The 14,479-nt window shown below is 37.7% G+C and overlaps 1 protein-coding gene across 3 annotated transcripts; it reads left to right on the top strand.

The window, feature by feature from the left end:
• Positions 1 to 3,313: 3,313 nt before the first annotated feature.
• Positions 3,314 to 14,363, top strand: LOC110372165 (putative bifunctional UDP-N-acetylglucosamine transferase and deubiquitinase ALG13). Of its 3 annotated transcripts, none has more exons than XM_021328731.3 (13): positions 3,314 to 3,559; positions 3,639 to 3,736; positions 4,076 to 4,230; positions 4,553 to 5,011; positions 5,390 to 5,683; positions 5,840 to 6,030; positions 7,020 to 7,139; positions 7,556 to 7,658; positions 8,735 to 8,926; positions 9,133 to 9,370; positions 9,758 to 9,871; positions 10,119 to 10,270; positions 10,580 to 14,363. In XM_021328731.3, the coding sequence occupies exons 1-13, from the start codon at positions 3,329 to 3,331 to the stop codon at positions 10,723 to 10,725; spliced, it is 2,493 nt and encodes an 830-aa protein (XP_021184406.3). In that variant the 5' UTR covers positions 3,314 to 3,328; the 3' UTR covers positions 10,726 to 14,363. The 3 variants fall into 3 exon arrangements, with proteins under 3 accessions (XP_021184406.3, XP_049703613.2, XP_063891509.1); XM_049847656.2 differs by having other exon boundaries at positions 9,758 to 9,856; XM_064035439.1 differs by having other exon boundaries at positions 7,559 to 7,658.
• The last annotated feature ends 116 nt before the right edge of the window (positions 14,364 to 14,479 follow it).

Genomic DNA, 14,479 nt, shown 5'->3' on the forward strand with positions numbered 1-14,479 from the left:
TGTTGTGTTTTATTGATCTCTTATACAAATATCCAGGTTGAAAACTTTCCTTTTTTTTATTTCAAGATCACAAACTTTAAACAGTCCTGTATTCAGATGCGCTTAATAAACTCCTGATTTTAAATATTATTTTTTTTAGCTGCGTCAATTTGCTTAAAACTGAAGTTCTTAAAGAAATATTAAGATATAAAAACAGTTCATTCACCAGAAAGAGGTTGAATTTTTAAACATAAAAATCAAGAAGAAAGAAAGAATAATGATATCTCTCCTACTCGTGTAGTTGATATGTTTAAATCTACTAAGCTTTACCAAGTCTAGATTTATTACATATCCTTTAAGCAATAGTGCACACACTATGATCACGCTTGTGAATACTGAAACCTGTATGTATGATAATATTAGATTGCTACGTATGTTGATCTGTGGATATTAGGCATATACCTTATTGATTTCCACGATTTTCAGTGTGCGTTCGCGCAGCGGAATGTTGTTGAATTTAAAGATTTTAATTATGCAGATAATTAGTGTAAGACGTCCTATAATTGTGTATGGTAAATAAAAATTTGTGTATGCAGCCATTGTGGAGAAATTCACCAAAAACAGATTCCGCTGGGCGAACGTTGGCGAACGTTGTCCTGGCGGAACTTTTTTTAATCCATAGACTTTAGAAGAAAAGAGATGTGTCCGAAAATTAGTGTGTATTTGTGTATAATTGATTATGTATGAATGAAATTAGTGTATGCATAAACTTCGGAGAAATTCAAGTTTCCGCTACGCGAACGTTTGGCCATTAGCTAGTTTTCATATAAAGCGCTTACGTAGAGAGCTGTAGATTTTTACATACGTTGTTTTGAATTTGTTTATATTTGTTTAAAAACAGATTTAGAAAAGTCGTAGGGTTTAAAAGATAAAATATAAACGTAAAATACACTTATTAGGTCTTAGTTCTTAAAGTATGCAGTTTGGGGTCTAGCTTTTCACGTTTACACAAACCTTGTAAGTGTCTCCAACATGTTGCCAAGTATCAATGATATTCCGTTAGTAATTAAAAAGTTATAGGATATTTTACCATGAACAGATCACTGTTTACAAAGCAGTCGAATATCACGACGTTCTAAAGTAATTGCATGGTAAAATGTATGCCAATAATTAGTTTAGTCATTCAACTATTCACTTGCAAAATTTCATGTCATTAAATTCAGTAATTAAAGAAAGACAATTAAAATATCGAAACCCTACATAATCCGACCAAGTTCGGATTGCTACCAAAAAGCGGCCGTGCCATATGTCTAAGCAACGTTCTTAACTTGGAAGGTTAGTATATTTATTAATATGGTACAGTTGCGTACACAAGCGTTAGGAAAAAATAAAACAATTGCATTTCTTGAATGAAAAATATTTTTTAATAATAACGCCACTATCTACGACATTTTAGTTAAAATACGTAACGTTTATTAACGTTATTTTTAATCACGTAGTTAAGTAATTTATGTAAGTAATAATAATAAAAATATTTTTGTACACTCATATTTAAATAGAGAAGTACTTGTTAATTGAAGATTTATTTTTATCGTAGATAGTGGCATTATTATTAAAAAAATGTTTATCAATCAAGACATACAATTGTTTTATTTTTCTAATACGCAACTGTTCCAATTAATAAATACTAACCTTCCAAGTTAAGAACGTTGCTTAGACATATGGCACAGCCGCTAGCAATCCGAACTTGGTCGGATTATGTAGGGTTTCGATATTTTAATTGTCTTTCTTTAATTACTGAATTTAATGACATGAAATTTTGCAAGTGAATAGTTGAATGATTAAACTAATTATTGGCATACATTTTACCATGCAACTTTAGAACGTCGTGATATTGACTGCTTTGTAAACAGTGAATGTTAAAATATCCTTAACTTTTATTACTAATGGAACATCATTGATACTTGGCAACATGTTGGAGACACTTACAAGGTTTGTGTAAACGTGAAAATCTAGACCCCAAACTGCATACTTTAAGAACTAAGACCTAATAAGTGTATTTTACGTTTATATTTTTATCTTTAAACCCTACGACTTTTCTAAATCTGTTTTTAAACAAATATAAACAAATTCAAAACAACGTATGTAAAAATCTACAGCTCTCTATGTAAGCGCTTTATATGAAAACTAGCTAATGGCCAAACGTTCGCGTAGCGGAAACTTGAATTTCTCCGAAGTTTATGCATACACTAATTTCATTCATACATAATCAATTATACACAAATACACACTAATTTTCGGACACATCTCTTTTCTTCTAAAGTCTATGGATTAAAAAAAGTTCCGCCAGGACAACGTTCGCCAACGTTCGCCTAGCGGAATCTGTTTTTGGTGAATTTCTCCACAATGGCTGCATACACAAATTTTTATTTACCATACACAATTATAGGACGTCTTACACTAATTATCTGCATAATTAAAATCTTTAAATTCAACAACATTCCGCTGCGCGAACGCACACCGATTTTCATTTACAAAAATAAGATTCCATGAAAACTGGTAATATTCATTAACTGGCAACTTCTACTGACAACTTAAAAATTTATTGAAGTAGATTGAAATCATCTCGCTTTTTCTTATGTCTAGATATGCGAGAAAATTATATTTAATAATTCTAAATGTAATTTTCCTTCAAATAGTGCTAAAAATAATGATAAAACAAAAATAATTGTTTTTTTTAATCGCGCTATCAAACACAATTTTGTTGTCTATGCTACAAATATCCATGCCGGGATGCTATACAACAACGACATGTTAAGCATTTAGCTACGCAGATGAAATAGCAATATGCAATCTTGTCTATTGTGAAAACGAGATACAGAATGTTGACCAGAAAGGAATGCGCTCCTAATGTGGTAACATTCTTGCAAAAACGCCGTCTTGTAAATTTTGATTTGCTTCCCGCCGGCTCTTGACGGTTTGCTTTTGGCACGTGCAATTTTCATTACATTTTCGTAAAAAACAACTTCGCACAAACAATAAAGTTCAACACTGATGCTGACAGTTGGGATATATTATTTCGGTAAGTGTTTTCATAATATTTTAGCCTCATACGTACGATTTAACATTTGCACGTGTTGTATATCGTAGACAGCAAAACAACCATTTGCATTCGCCAGACGATATAGCTACGATATGGTTTTTGGATGCCCTATCCGTTCAATAACTTTGTTTTGATTATTATTTGGATGTGAAAGGAGTCGGTTTGTTAGAATTTTTTGGCGAATGTGTTGATCGGAGCGGCAGCGTCATTTGTTTTTGTTTACCTGCAGATTGTTAGCAGTGTACTATGTCGCCCTCTCCGATCCGCTGTCGCGGCCCGTGGAAGATACACAAGCGTTCCTCGGAGCTTGACAGATGGTTGGATGAGATGGGATTTTTCCGTAAACATACAGCTAGGGACTCTAGCTGTCTTTTCCGCGCCGTCTCTGAGAACATTTATAACACCCAGCGGTACTTCCACAAAGTCCGACTGGATTGCGTTCAGTTCATGGCTACAAAGAGACACCTCTTCGAAGGGGTAGGCTTTGTTACATGTTTGTCAAATACCTAGTATTCACAATCAGACAGTATGTTAACATAATACTTTTGTTTTGTAGTCATTGACTTGTCCGTTTGAAAATTATCTCAAAGAGATGTCCAACCCTTCAGAATGGGGTGGTCTAATTGAAATATCGGCCATGAGCCACCTCTATAGGTAAGAACATTTCCATATGAAGTTTGACTACCCACTTCTTGGTATAATTTCTAACGTTTCACAATGCTGTGCCTAATACAAGCTTGTTTGTATAATAATTAACCAACATTTTTTGAGAACTTCCTCAATGCTGGTTACTTGTTTTGTACGATTGTACAATAATGTTTTGAAATTGGATTGAGCACTGCTGCTGAGCTCGGCTGCGCTGTAGCATACCTACCCTTGCAACTTTTTCATTTGCACTTAAATATAATTCCAAATTGTTGTTACAATATCTTGCAACTTGTGTTAGGCACAAAGCCTTAACACTGAATATATCTTGCCATTAAACCCTTACAGACGTGACTTTGTAATATTTGAAGCCAACAAAGGTCCACAAACAAAAATATGCAATGGTTATGGAGACCCGATATACCTGTTTTATTCTCCTGATACTAAGCATTTTGATGTGGTGTACACTAAAGATTTCATAAACACTTCTTCTTTTTGCCAGTGTAAGTTCATTTATCTTAAAATTAATTTCCCAAACAATTTGGTTGAATTGAGATGTTTTTTTAATTTGAACTTGAAAAGAATTACAGTATAGGTACTTTATCTTGTTTTTTAACGGCTTTATTATGTGCCTTGTTAAAAACCGTTTTTCATAGTTTGCTTGGCAGCGACTATCAATGATATATTATCTTAAACACTAAATTGGATTAATTCTATCACAATTTCCAAGCTTTAAAATCGAAAATAAGTCTTAAATCTTACTCTTTATTCAACACAGTTTGCTTTAAACTATAACCCATGTGAAATGCAACATTATCATTATAGCTTTGGTATATGAAATACTTTATGACGGCGTGTACCAACTCAAAGACCTGTCTTACGCCGTCGACAAAATGCTACATGATAAGGTTCCCACTAACCATATCGAATACTTCATGACCGAGAATGTGGAACGTCGCAAAAAGCAGAAAGAACGAGCTAAGATATTCATAGAAGCTGCAGACGATGATAAAGACAGGAACACTAACGCGCTAGCTCTGAAGTGTAAACACCATACTGAGGATTTGGAGCGAGCTAGTCTTTTGAAGGAGTCCCTGAGCATCTTCGTGTTCAACCGCAGCCTCATACAGCTTGAGAACGTCTGTATGAACTGCCTGAACGTTAACAGCGCGAAAGACTTGCTCGACAATGGCATCACTCCGTTTCCGTACAAAGTGGCCAAAGCCTTAGATCCTGATATCTACAGGAACATCGAGTTCGACGTCTGGAGTGAACTGCGACGAGGTATACAGGTTTTCGCCACAGCGGAATAGACCAGAAACTCTAAACAAACATATCTATCTGCAATGTTTTCAAGTGACCTTGCGTGTTGTTCCTTTACAATTGATCGGCCGCTCGGTTAATTCGCTATCTTTATTACGAACTGGTTACTCGGACTCGCACAACTTTCCCTCGCGTATTCGTTGTTGCTGTTTTGATATTGATTTTCGTAAGAGCGGAAATGTCGGGGTTTATATTGTATGCAACGAGGGCAGCAGATCAATATGAATTGGAGAAGATGTGCTTTGTTTGGACGTTTCAGTTTCTATTCTGGTTCATTTTTGAAGGCATTATATTTACATACGATTTACCTATATCGGTACTTATAACATGGTATTACAGAAATGCGTTACGGTGCGAGATATTCGGATGGAACGACCCTGCAAGTGGGCGTCAAATGTTTGTGCAAACTGCAGCCGGAGCAGACTGTCCCGTACCACTGCCATATCCAGGAAATGAGACCTGACGGGGGTCCCTGCCTTGTGTTCATCGAGGAGTTGGGCGAGAAGCGAGTTGTCAACTTCGAGCAGTTGGAACCGCTTCCTCTCGAGGAAATAAGGCCGTGGGCGCCTCCGTACAGATACTCCCGGGCTCATTCTCAGTTCCTGACCTTAAGCCAAATGTTGCAGCAAATAGGTTCGACTTGTATCATCAAACTATTCAGTAATTCTTCTTCCAAATGCCTTTTATTACTTATTAAAAAATTAAGAAAACAAATTTTAGTACTGAGCACAATTCTTTTACTTCACACTTTGTATAACTTGGCGTACTCAATTGGTATTTCACGACCAGGCAACATCACCCTCAAACAAGGTTTGAGCAAGGCCCGAAACAAATCCAAAGTGGTGTCGGAAGACAAGGCGCCCGAGAAGGTGACCAAGCCGACCAAAGTGTCGTGGAATGAAGACACAGAGCTATCTTTCCAAAACAACGTCGATTTCACATACCAACACCTGGACTTTCTTAACTTTGAGCCGATGCCTGTTAGTTGTAGCTAGACACAAATAGAACTAGGTTTTGGGCGACTTGTAAGCATATCACTAAATAAATATCGATCGTAAAAACTTTGTGTACTGCAGAGTTTGCTCAAGCGTCAGCTGGCGTGTTCTGATGACATTAGATATTCTTCTCAACTGAATGTTAGCTATATTCTCAACTTGTTTATTAAAACAAACAACAGTGCCTTTGTATTCATAATGTACTTAGTATTAAGTTTATAAAAGCCCTACTACAAACACCCAAAGGGCTCATTGCGCATCCGTTTTATTTTCTTTAATTTTTAAGTTTCATTTGTTTTATTTTATACCAAATTATCTCAAAAAAATGTTAAGTTTTAAAGTGACGTGCTTATAAATCCCACAAGTACCATATCGTAGCTATTTTAGAGGTAATCAAATTGGGATACATGTAGCTTGTAGCTAGATTGTTTGTGTTGTAGCATGTAGCTTCGTAGTTAGATTTTGTGTTGTTTAAGTATTTCAGCCACTTTTTATTTGTGTAGTGAGTAGATGCTAGATTAAATTATTGACAGATTTACGGTATCTACTTTCAACTTTCTGTATAAATGCCTATTGCAATAAAAATGTCCAGAAACAAAAAAAATGCAAGAGGCCAACGAGCGCCGCGAGCATTCTCCTGACCACTATATTTTTAGATAGGTGCATTCAATTATGTACATACCTATCTAATGAGGGTTGCTCTCAAAGCTAGGGGTGCACTCTGCGTCCCCTTCCTGTCCCTCCTGTATGTATGGATTTACCCTTCGTGAACGGTCAGATTTAATTACCTTCTCTTTTTATTAAAAAATAACATGTTGCAGTCATTTGATAATATTATCTTGTCCGTACAGTACGCGTAACTATCTCCGTAAAACTATCCTAAATCAGTTGTATGCTGTCAGTAATTTATCTAAAGGGTTAGTAGTAGTGGCATAATGTGTTATCGAGTGTTTTACTGAGTGATCTTTGGTCAGGTTGAAGTTGAAGCACTGCCCCTAATGGTGGACTGCCGGCCGGGCGCGGGCGCTCCGCCCCACGAGCTCGCACATACTCAGCCGAATGGCGGTACGCCCAATGACAACCATCATACCCAGGTTAGTAGTGCATTGATTGTTATTCGATTGATTTTAGATAATTCTTCATTACATTAAGATCATTTTTTGGACTTCATCTTTTCGTGGACCATGGTGGGCAATTTTTGGCAATGTTTAAAACTAAAAACTGAGCTTGTAACATAGGCTATATTTTTTGAGACAGATGAAACTGCGTGACACAGCTAATAACATATAACAGAGTAGCTTTAATTTGTTGTTTACTACTGGTCTACAACATTTGTAACTGCATCTTTATGGAAAGGAAGATACTAGTGTGAATCATGAACAAAAGATACCCATTGCCACACCACAGCGACCATGTAAAGGACATGTAGACAGTTTGCTATTATGACACCTATGTTCCATTTATTTCATTCCTTCAATAACATGGCTAACCAAGTATGATATTATGTAAGCAGGCTGGTGGTAGCGGCGACATGGTAGCGCACGGGATCACGTCGCCTGCCTCGGTGCGGGCTTCGACTCCCGCTACTACCAATACGCTCACCACCTATACCAGTAAGTATACCAATACTCTAAATGTTTTCATTTATTTATTTAGCTATTGCTGTCCCGCTGCTGGGCAAAATCGCTCCCAAACTTATATGTGTTGGAAGCTAGTTGTCGGCGAGGAAAATGTCTGGGTCTTTTCGTCAGCGCTTTCTTGGTCTACCTTTTAGTCGCCTTCCATCCTCAGTTTCATTGAGTGTTGTACGAAAGTCAATGGATTCCAAGGTCTTAACATCATACAAACTTCTTGAAATGTTCACTGTAAATCTATAGATAACAACTAGCATTCAAGATTTTTTTTAAATCTCAAATATCATGGTAATTTTTTTATCTGGTTATATTACAATAACATGAAAATTATAATACAGGATATTGCGAAATTGGTCCATCCTGTTCTAAAGTTATGCGTACAAACAAACACCATTCATCTGTGGTCGCGGTAACTTATTTTCAAGGTTTTAAAGAATCACCGGGACTAAATGCGAAGGTCATTATTCTTGCGCACTTGACCTCAATATTCTTTGGACAAACAAAAAAGTTTTGAAGGGTCATGTGTTGAAATAGCCACAAAGGGTGCGCGTGCGTCCCTTACAAAGGGACGGTTCTAAATAATTTGAACATATTTTCATTCATGATGTAAGCTACACGTTGTTTTGGGGTCATTCTTTTATGGGGTTACGATGACCCCGTTGGAACATCTAAATATTAGATTACAGGGTAAGCTCAAAAACATCACGGATTTGTAATAAAAGCGAATCGTTTTTTTCCTGACTATTTATTTGAATGCAATAATGGCATTTGTACCTTATTTTTAAATAGTATAAATGCATTGTTTAATAAAGGTCACATTACACACATACATTTGGGTTTGGATGTCTCCCTATGGCATGAGTTACGTGTTTATAAATAAGACAGTCTCATCAAGGTTTCTTATTGTACATAAATTATTTATACTACATAGAGTAGGCAAAGGCGATCACCACATACATGGCTTCAGGGAAATTGACGTATTCAGTCTCAAAGCCTAGATAACCTACCGACATTAAACATGAGTAACACCACTTACAAATGATCTGTCCCACCAGACGCGGTGAACCCTGTTGGCGGCGTGGGCCCGGGCTACGGCGGCGGCTACGTGTGCGGCGTGAAGGGCGTGGTGTGGGCGCCGCCGCCCGCCGCGCCGCACCCGCCGCACCTGCCGCCGCCGCCGCCGCCCGGCGTCAACCCGCACGTCTTCAAGAGCGTGCAGGCTAATGGCGCTGATCTGCCCATGAATGGTGAGTTAAAGTTCGTTACGTTTTAGTGTTACATTTGAACGTGGGATGTCCACTGTAGAACACAGCCACCACATTGATTTCCAAAAGGTCCGGTTGAAAGCGGTCTTCGTCCAGCGGTCTAAAATCTAGATCAGAATTTTCAGCTTTATCGGATAACTTGCACTGACACACTACAATTCATGAACAATTTGTACCATTACCATCAGATATAACAACGCTCCGCTACTACTACAACCTGGGCGTGGACTGCTTCTGGTCGTCGTACGGGGCTCCGCCGCCGCCGCCGCCGCCGCCCCGCCACTACTCGCCGCGCGAGCTGGCGCAGGACATGGCCAGCGTCACGCTGCACGAGCGTCCGCCCCCCGACCACAAGCACAAGCAGCCCGACAAGCCGCCGCTGCCGCAGGGCAAGGGCAACGCGCAGCGACCTCTGCTGGGCCCCAGGTACACTAAGCCTGGACAAATCTTAGCTCAACAAGTTTGATATTACACCACTTTTAAATATACAACAATTCCATCAACAAAGTTAAAGTCATTTATTGAAATTAGACTTATTAAAAGTGCACTTGTCACGTCAAACTACATAAGACAGCACCCCCAAAACACCCTCGTTTCAACACTGACACAGAGACTTGAGAAGGTGTGTCCAAAGAAATTTCAGACAATGTCAGATTAGACAGTGTGATTGTTACCATGTATGCAGTCTGGAATAGCCTTTTGAGAACCATCCGCACCAACATGTTCAAATCATTTGCTTTTATAACAAATGTTAACATAACTTCTCCCATTCAAGCTACTTCTAGGAGTAATTTCTATACAATTTTGCTATAGATTCAAGCGCGGTGGGGGCAACCAGGATGGCAATCAGAACTCCAACCACAACCAGAACAAGCATAACAACAACATGGGCAACAAGGGGCCCAACAACCGGTCAGTTTACTACAAGTAATTATATCTTTCATTATTATAGTTAGTTACATTTATTACAGTTAGATTTCACACGTAACTTCATATATTTCGATAAAACATTAACTATACGTATCTGTAATTGTAGCATTGCACTGGGTCCGACGCTACAGGCTCGCTGCGCGGCTTGGGTCTGAGCTTGCCTAACGGTCGTGTGACGCGGCATTGCCATTTGTTTTGGATATTACTTTAATGAGTAGCTAATGTATGTATTGTGGTATTGCAGCCGCAACTCTCACACGGAGCAGCGCGGGCCGCACGCGTACGGCGCGGGCGAGGGCGAGTGCGTGCTGGACCAGCCGCTGCTGACGCTGCCCTACATCCCCTACCCGCCGCCCATCTACCCCATACAGTACTACCCCGTCGAGACCGACCCAGGTAACACACACATTAGTTGATAGAGTAATCAACAAAACTAGTCTTAAAAATGTGATTCACCAAGGTACCAGCCACCACTGCCCTCTCTAACTATAACAGAAGTCTCTATAAAAGAAGGAAGATTTGCCATACCGGCAAAGAAATGCTACATAAGACATTCTTTACTTTAACTCCGAAATGACGCCAGTTAAGTCTTCCATTCGTTTTTCAACACTTCATCCAAGTAATCATACCTGTTGTTAGAGATTTTTTATAAAATTTAGTTCTAATAATGGGTCTTTTGTGCTAAAGCTGTGACTTATTTTCCAGCAATGATGGGCATGATGGGCGGTATGGGCTACGTGGGCTACGAGGAGAGCGTGTACGAGGGCGGCATGCAGCCCTACTACCCCCACGCGCCGCACTACCCGCCCCCGCATCCCCATCCGCATCCCCACCACATCGAGCACAAGTAAACCGCTAACATACCGACCACCGACATATAAAAAACTAGCACACACACAGACACACATACATGGAAAAAAAAACAAGAGACAACAAGAAATTAACCAGCACACATATACATGTGTAAAAACAATAGACTCTCGTTTAAGGATTCGAAGTACCTTTTAACAGTTCCAATATGTATTCCCAATATTGGCCATTGGTTCCACTGTTTGCTTGCCCAACACTTGTCAATCTTGTATTGGTTTGCAAGCAAGCTATCGAGATTTGGTGTTAGACAAGCAAGTAGATTTATCATCCAGTGTGTGCTAGTTTTCACAAATGTGAGATGCATTAGAAGAATTTAGACTTGAGATAAATTAAAAATTACCACCAAAATTACTTATTGATTTAATGTGTTTCGAATAAAAATTCAATTAATGACTGATAGACCTCCAGTCTATTTTCTTCCAAATGCTTGTCTCAACAACTTACTATTACTTGAGTAATCGACTAAAGTTATCATCTACTGGAGCAAGCCATAAAAGTATGAGCTCAGTACTGATTATTCTATTCATTATTCCTTTTCACTTGTGAATAACTCACTAAAGTTTATTCTTCTCAAGACTCCTGTAAATGTGACCTTAGTCGATTATTCGAATAATCGTGTGTTCGGTCGGAACATCGTCAACATCGGATAAATTCTACAAGTCGATAATAGTCGTAATATCTGGCACGACTTGAAATTGAAACGAATTTGTAACATTAACCACTTTCAAGTGAATTTCTCTTTATAATATTTACTGTAAACATCTAAGTTAAACTTTCTATTTAGCTCAAAATTAATCTTCGGAAAAGTAATTAAAAATTACAAAGTACAATTTGTAAAAGTATTTACAATGATAAGTATTATTTCTACTAAGCTATCTTGTCACTTGAAAGTGGTACAACTTACATGATATATTTATCTTCTTACCATTTGGAGTGTACACTAACGTGGACGTTCAAAGGATAAGCATGTAAGTATATTCACAATTCTCACGCTACAGATTGGTACCCACATCTTCTATTTGCAAAGCAAATTGTTTTTGTGTGTCGATAATCTGAACAGTGAGAATTGACAACTAAATGTATACTGAAATAATCGAATAACAACTTCTGTCTGGAAATAACTTTGAGTTAAACGATATCCTAAAAAGGCGTAGCAGTTATTTCAGTGTACGTTTAGATAAAACAAACCGATCGGCCGAGATGCATTTGATTTTTGAACATTTTCTCGTTCAAAAATCGGTAAGTCTCGGCCGATCAATGTTTAGTCACCAACGAGTCTTCGGGACTCAGTAACGGCAGCAACGGTGACTAACTGTTAGCATACAACGACAATGCTCATCGAAAGTATACGATATACAATGAACACTGACCCATTTGGAACACAGGAAACTTCGTGTCAGTGTTATGCCATCATGCCGTGCTGTGTTCGGGACATACATACGTAAATACATATATGTACTCGGTACCAGTAACTTGTGTCAATTTATTCGCGATTCCGTCAATTTAAAACATTCAGTATTTAGTAGGAACCAAATTAGATCCTGTAAGGACAACGAAATTTGTAGGACTTGCATTAAATGCATTAAAACCCGAACACAGCATGGCATGATTATTTTTTTTTGTTATTTATTACGATTTGGAAGTATGTGACAAATGTTGTCGAAAAAATTGTAAATTAGCGTTGTATGTGTACTTAACGCGAAGAGGGGAGGTTTTGTAATGAACATGAATGAACAACTTAAAACTCTTCAAAATTCCCGATTACTATCGCGCACCTTCTGTGATTAATTTGGACTGATACTATTTCCCATTTTTGTACCCCGTTTAGTATTTAATATTGACTAGGAACCCCCTAAAGTGTTCATTGGTGCTGCAAAATTGACTAGAACAGGGTTAACGTAATGTTTTTGTATGCTACGGCACTATACATACAATGTTGCGTAGTTGTTAGGCGCTGTATATCATTCCTTGTAATGTAAGGTGAAACTGTAAATTTTAAGCCATTTGTAGTTGTTACGTCGCAAATTTAAGTTTCTGTTTCTTTTAGTTATTTTTTTTTTCACTAATCACAACACATGCGCTCCAGTATAAGCTATACCACGGCTACATAAGATACATTCCTGCTATGTAGCCCCTGCTATATTAGTCGAGACATGTGTCGTGATTAGTTATTATTTGGCTTAATTTTAGTTTAGTTAGAAATAAGTCAATACGGTTTCACATGCCTCAGTGTAAGGCTCCCACTATGAATAGTTTACTTTTAAATATTCTCAGATCTCAGGCTCACGATAAAATCGCAGACCTTTTGAATCTCTAAACAAAAAAAAAGACCGCACTTTGTATGAAAAGTTGATAAAATGGCGTGAACACATAAGTATCCTACTTTGATCTCATAAAAATATCATTTGTAAGAAAAGCTGGTGCTTGGGTAGTCGTTAATTTTTCTTTAATTATTTCAAAATCGACTAACAGGAATGATTTCGGCATATGAGGAATGTCAGTCAACTAATCAAGTCATTGACACAATGATGTGAATTTTCTCTCTGAATATAACTGGTTTAGTGCTTTTTGTCTAAATAGCACCTAGTCTCTGCATTTACTATCATTAGTTGTGTGCATTTATCGCGTCACAGAGGCTCGAGGAAGCCCACTGAAGTCCGATCTCCTTTTTGGGGGATCACTTGTCGATACATTGCTACTATTTCTGCTTACACCTCACCTAGAGCTCGCCGTTTATATGATAAATTTAACTACAAACGTATTTTTGGAATGTTTATATGATATTTGGCTGTGATTCGCGCGTAATCTCAGTAGAAGTTGAAAGATTTTGGCAAACTAGTAGTCGTGCTTGTAGGGTGGAACATGGACTGTAAACACGTGGTAGATATAACGGCGTACTCTGTAAAAAACATTATTTTGATTATCTTTGATTGCTGCAGATGTACCTCTCTTGATCAGTCCGCCCATGATTTTGAACTACTTCATATTTTTGCATATTCTCTATACCGCATAAAATTATTTCTTTTTACGTACCTATATTTATAGTACGTAACGAAATCTTAAATGTTTGTACAGACTGTTGTTAAAACTATACAAAATAAAAATACAAAAAAATAAGTGTACTCCTTTAGTATGTGTCATGTTTACTGTAATAAAAGTCATTTTCGGTGTTTCAGTATTAGTTTTAAATCACTAGGAGTTAGAATTTTATGTTAGTCGTTAATTAATGTTTACGTAACTATAGTCTAGTGTTACTTTATTTAAGTATACCGTCAGTTACTTTGTAATCTCGTCATTTAGGGCGTAAAATATATATTTTTTGTTCTCGCTATAGTTAGTGTAATAAGTGTGCCAACTTTTGATGTATTTAGTGTAAATTGGCAGTGACAGTGGTGGATTAACAACGATCAACGTGACTGCCAAAGAACGAAATTGTCGTCATATCAGCTAAACCTACATAAATACATACAATAATTGTGTTGTGAATATACTATATGGTAGATGTATGTCGTAACTGTATGGTTGTACAGAGCTCAAAGTTAGCGTTATGTCCGCCTTTGGGATGTTATTTGTAATTTTTTTCCAAATTCCATCAAATAAATGTCAACTGATTTTTCGATATGTTGTTTTATTTACTTAAGAAAATAAACAAAGGAACTGTAAGTGGCACCCTTAAATCCACGATATAGAACCGTTGGAACGACTAGCTCTCTAAAACGAAGACGACAATCTACG

The sequence above is a fragment of the Helicoverpa armigera genome, chromosome 7 (assembly GCF_030705265.1).
Source record: "Helicoverpa armigera isolate CAAS_96S chromosome 7, ASM3070526v1, whole genome shotgun sequence".
Taxonomy (NCBI): Eukaryota; Metazoa; Arthropoda; class Insecta; order Lepidoptera; family Noctuidae; genus Helicoverpa; species Helicoverpa armigera.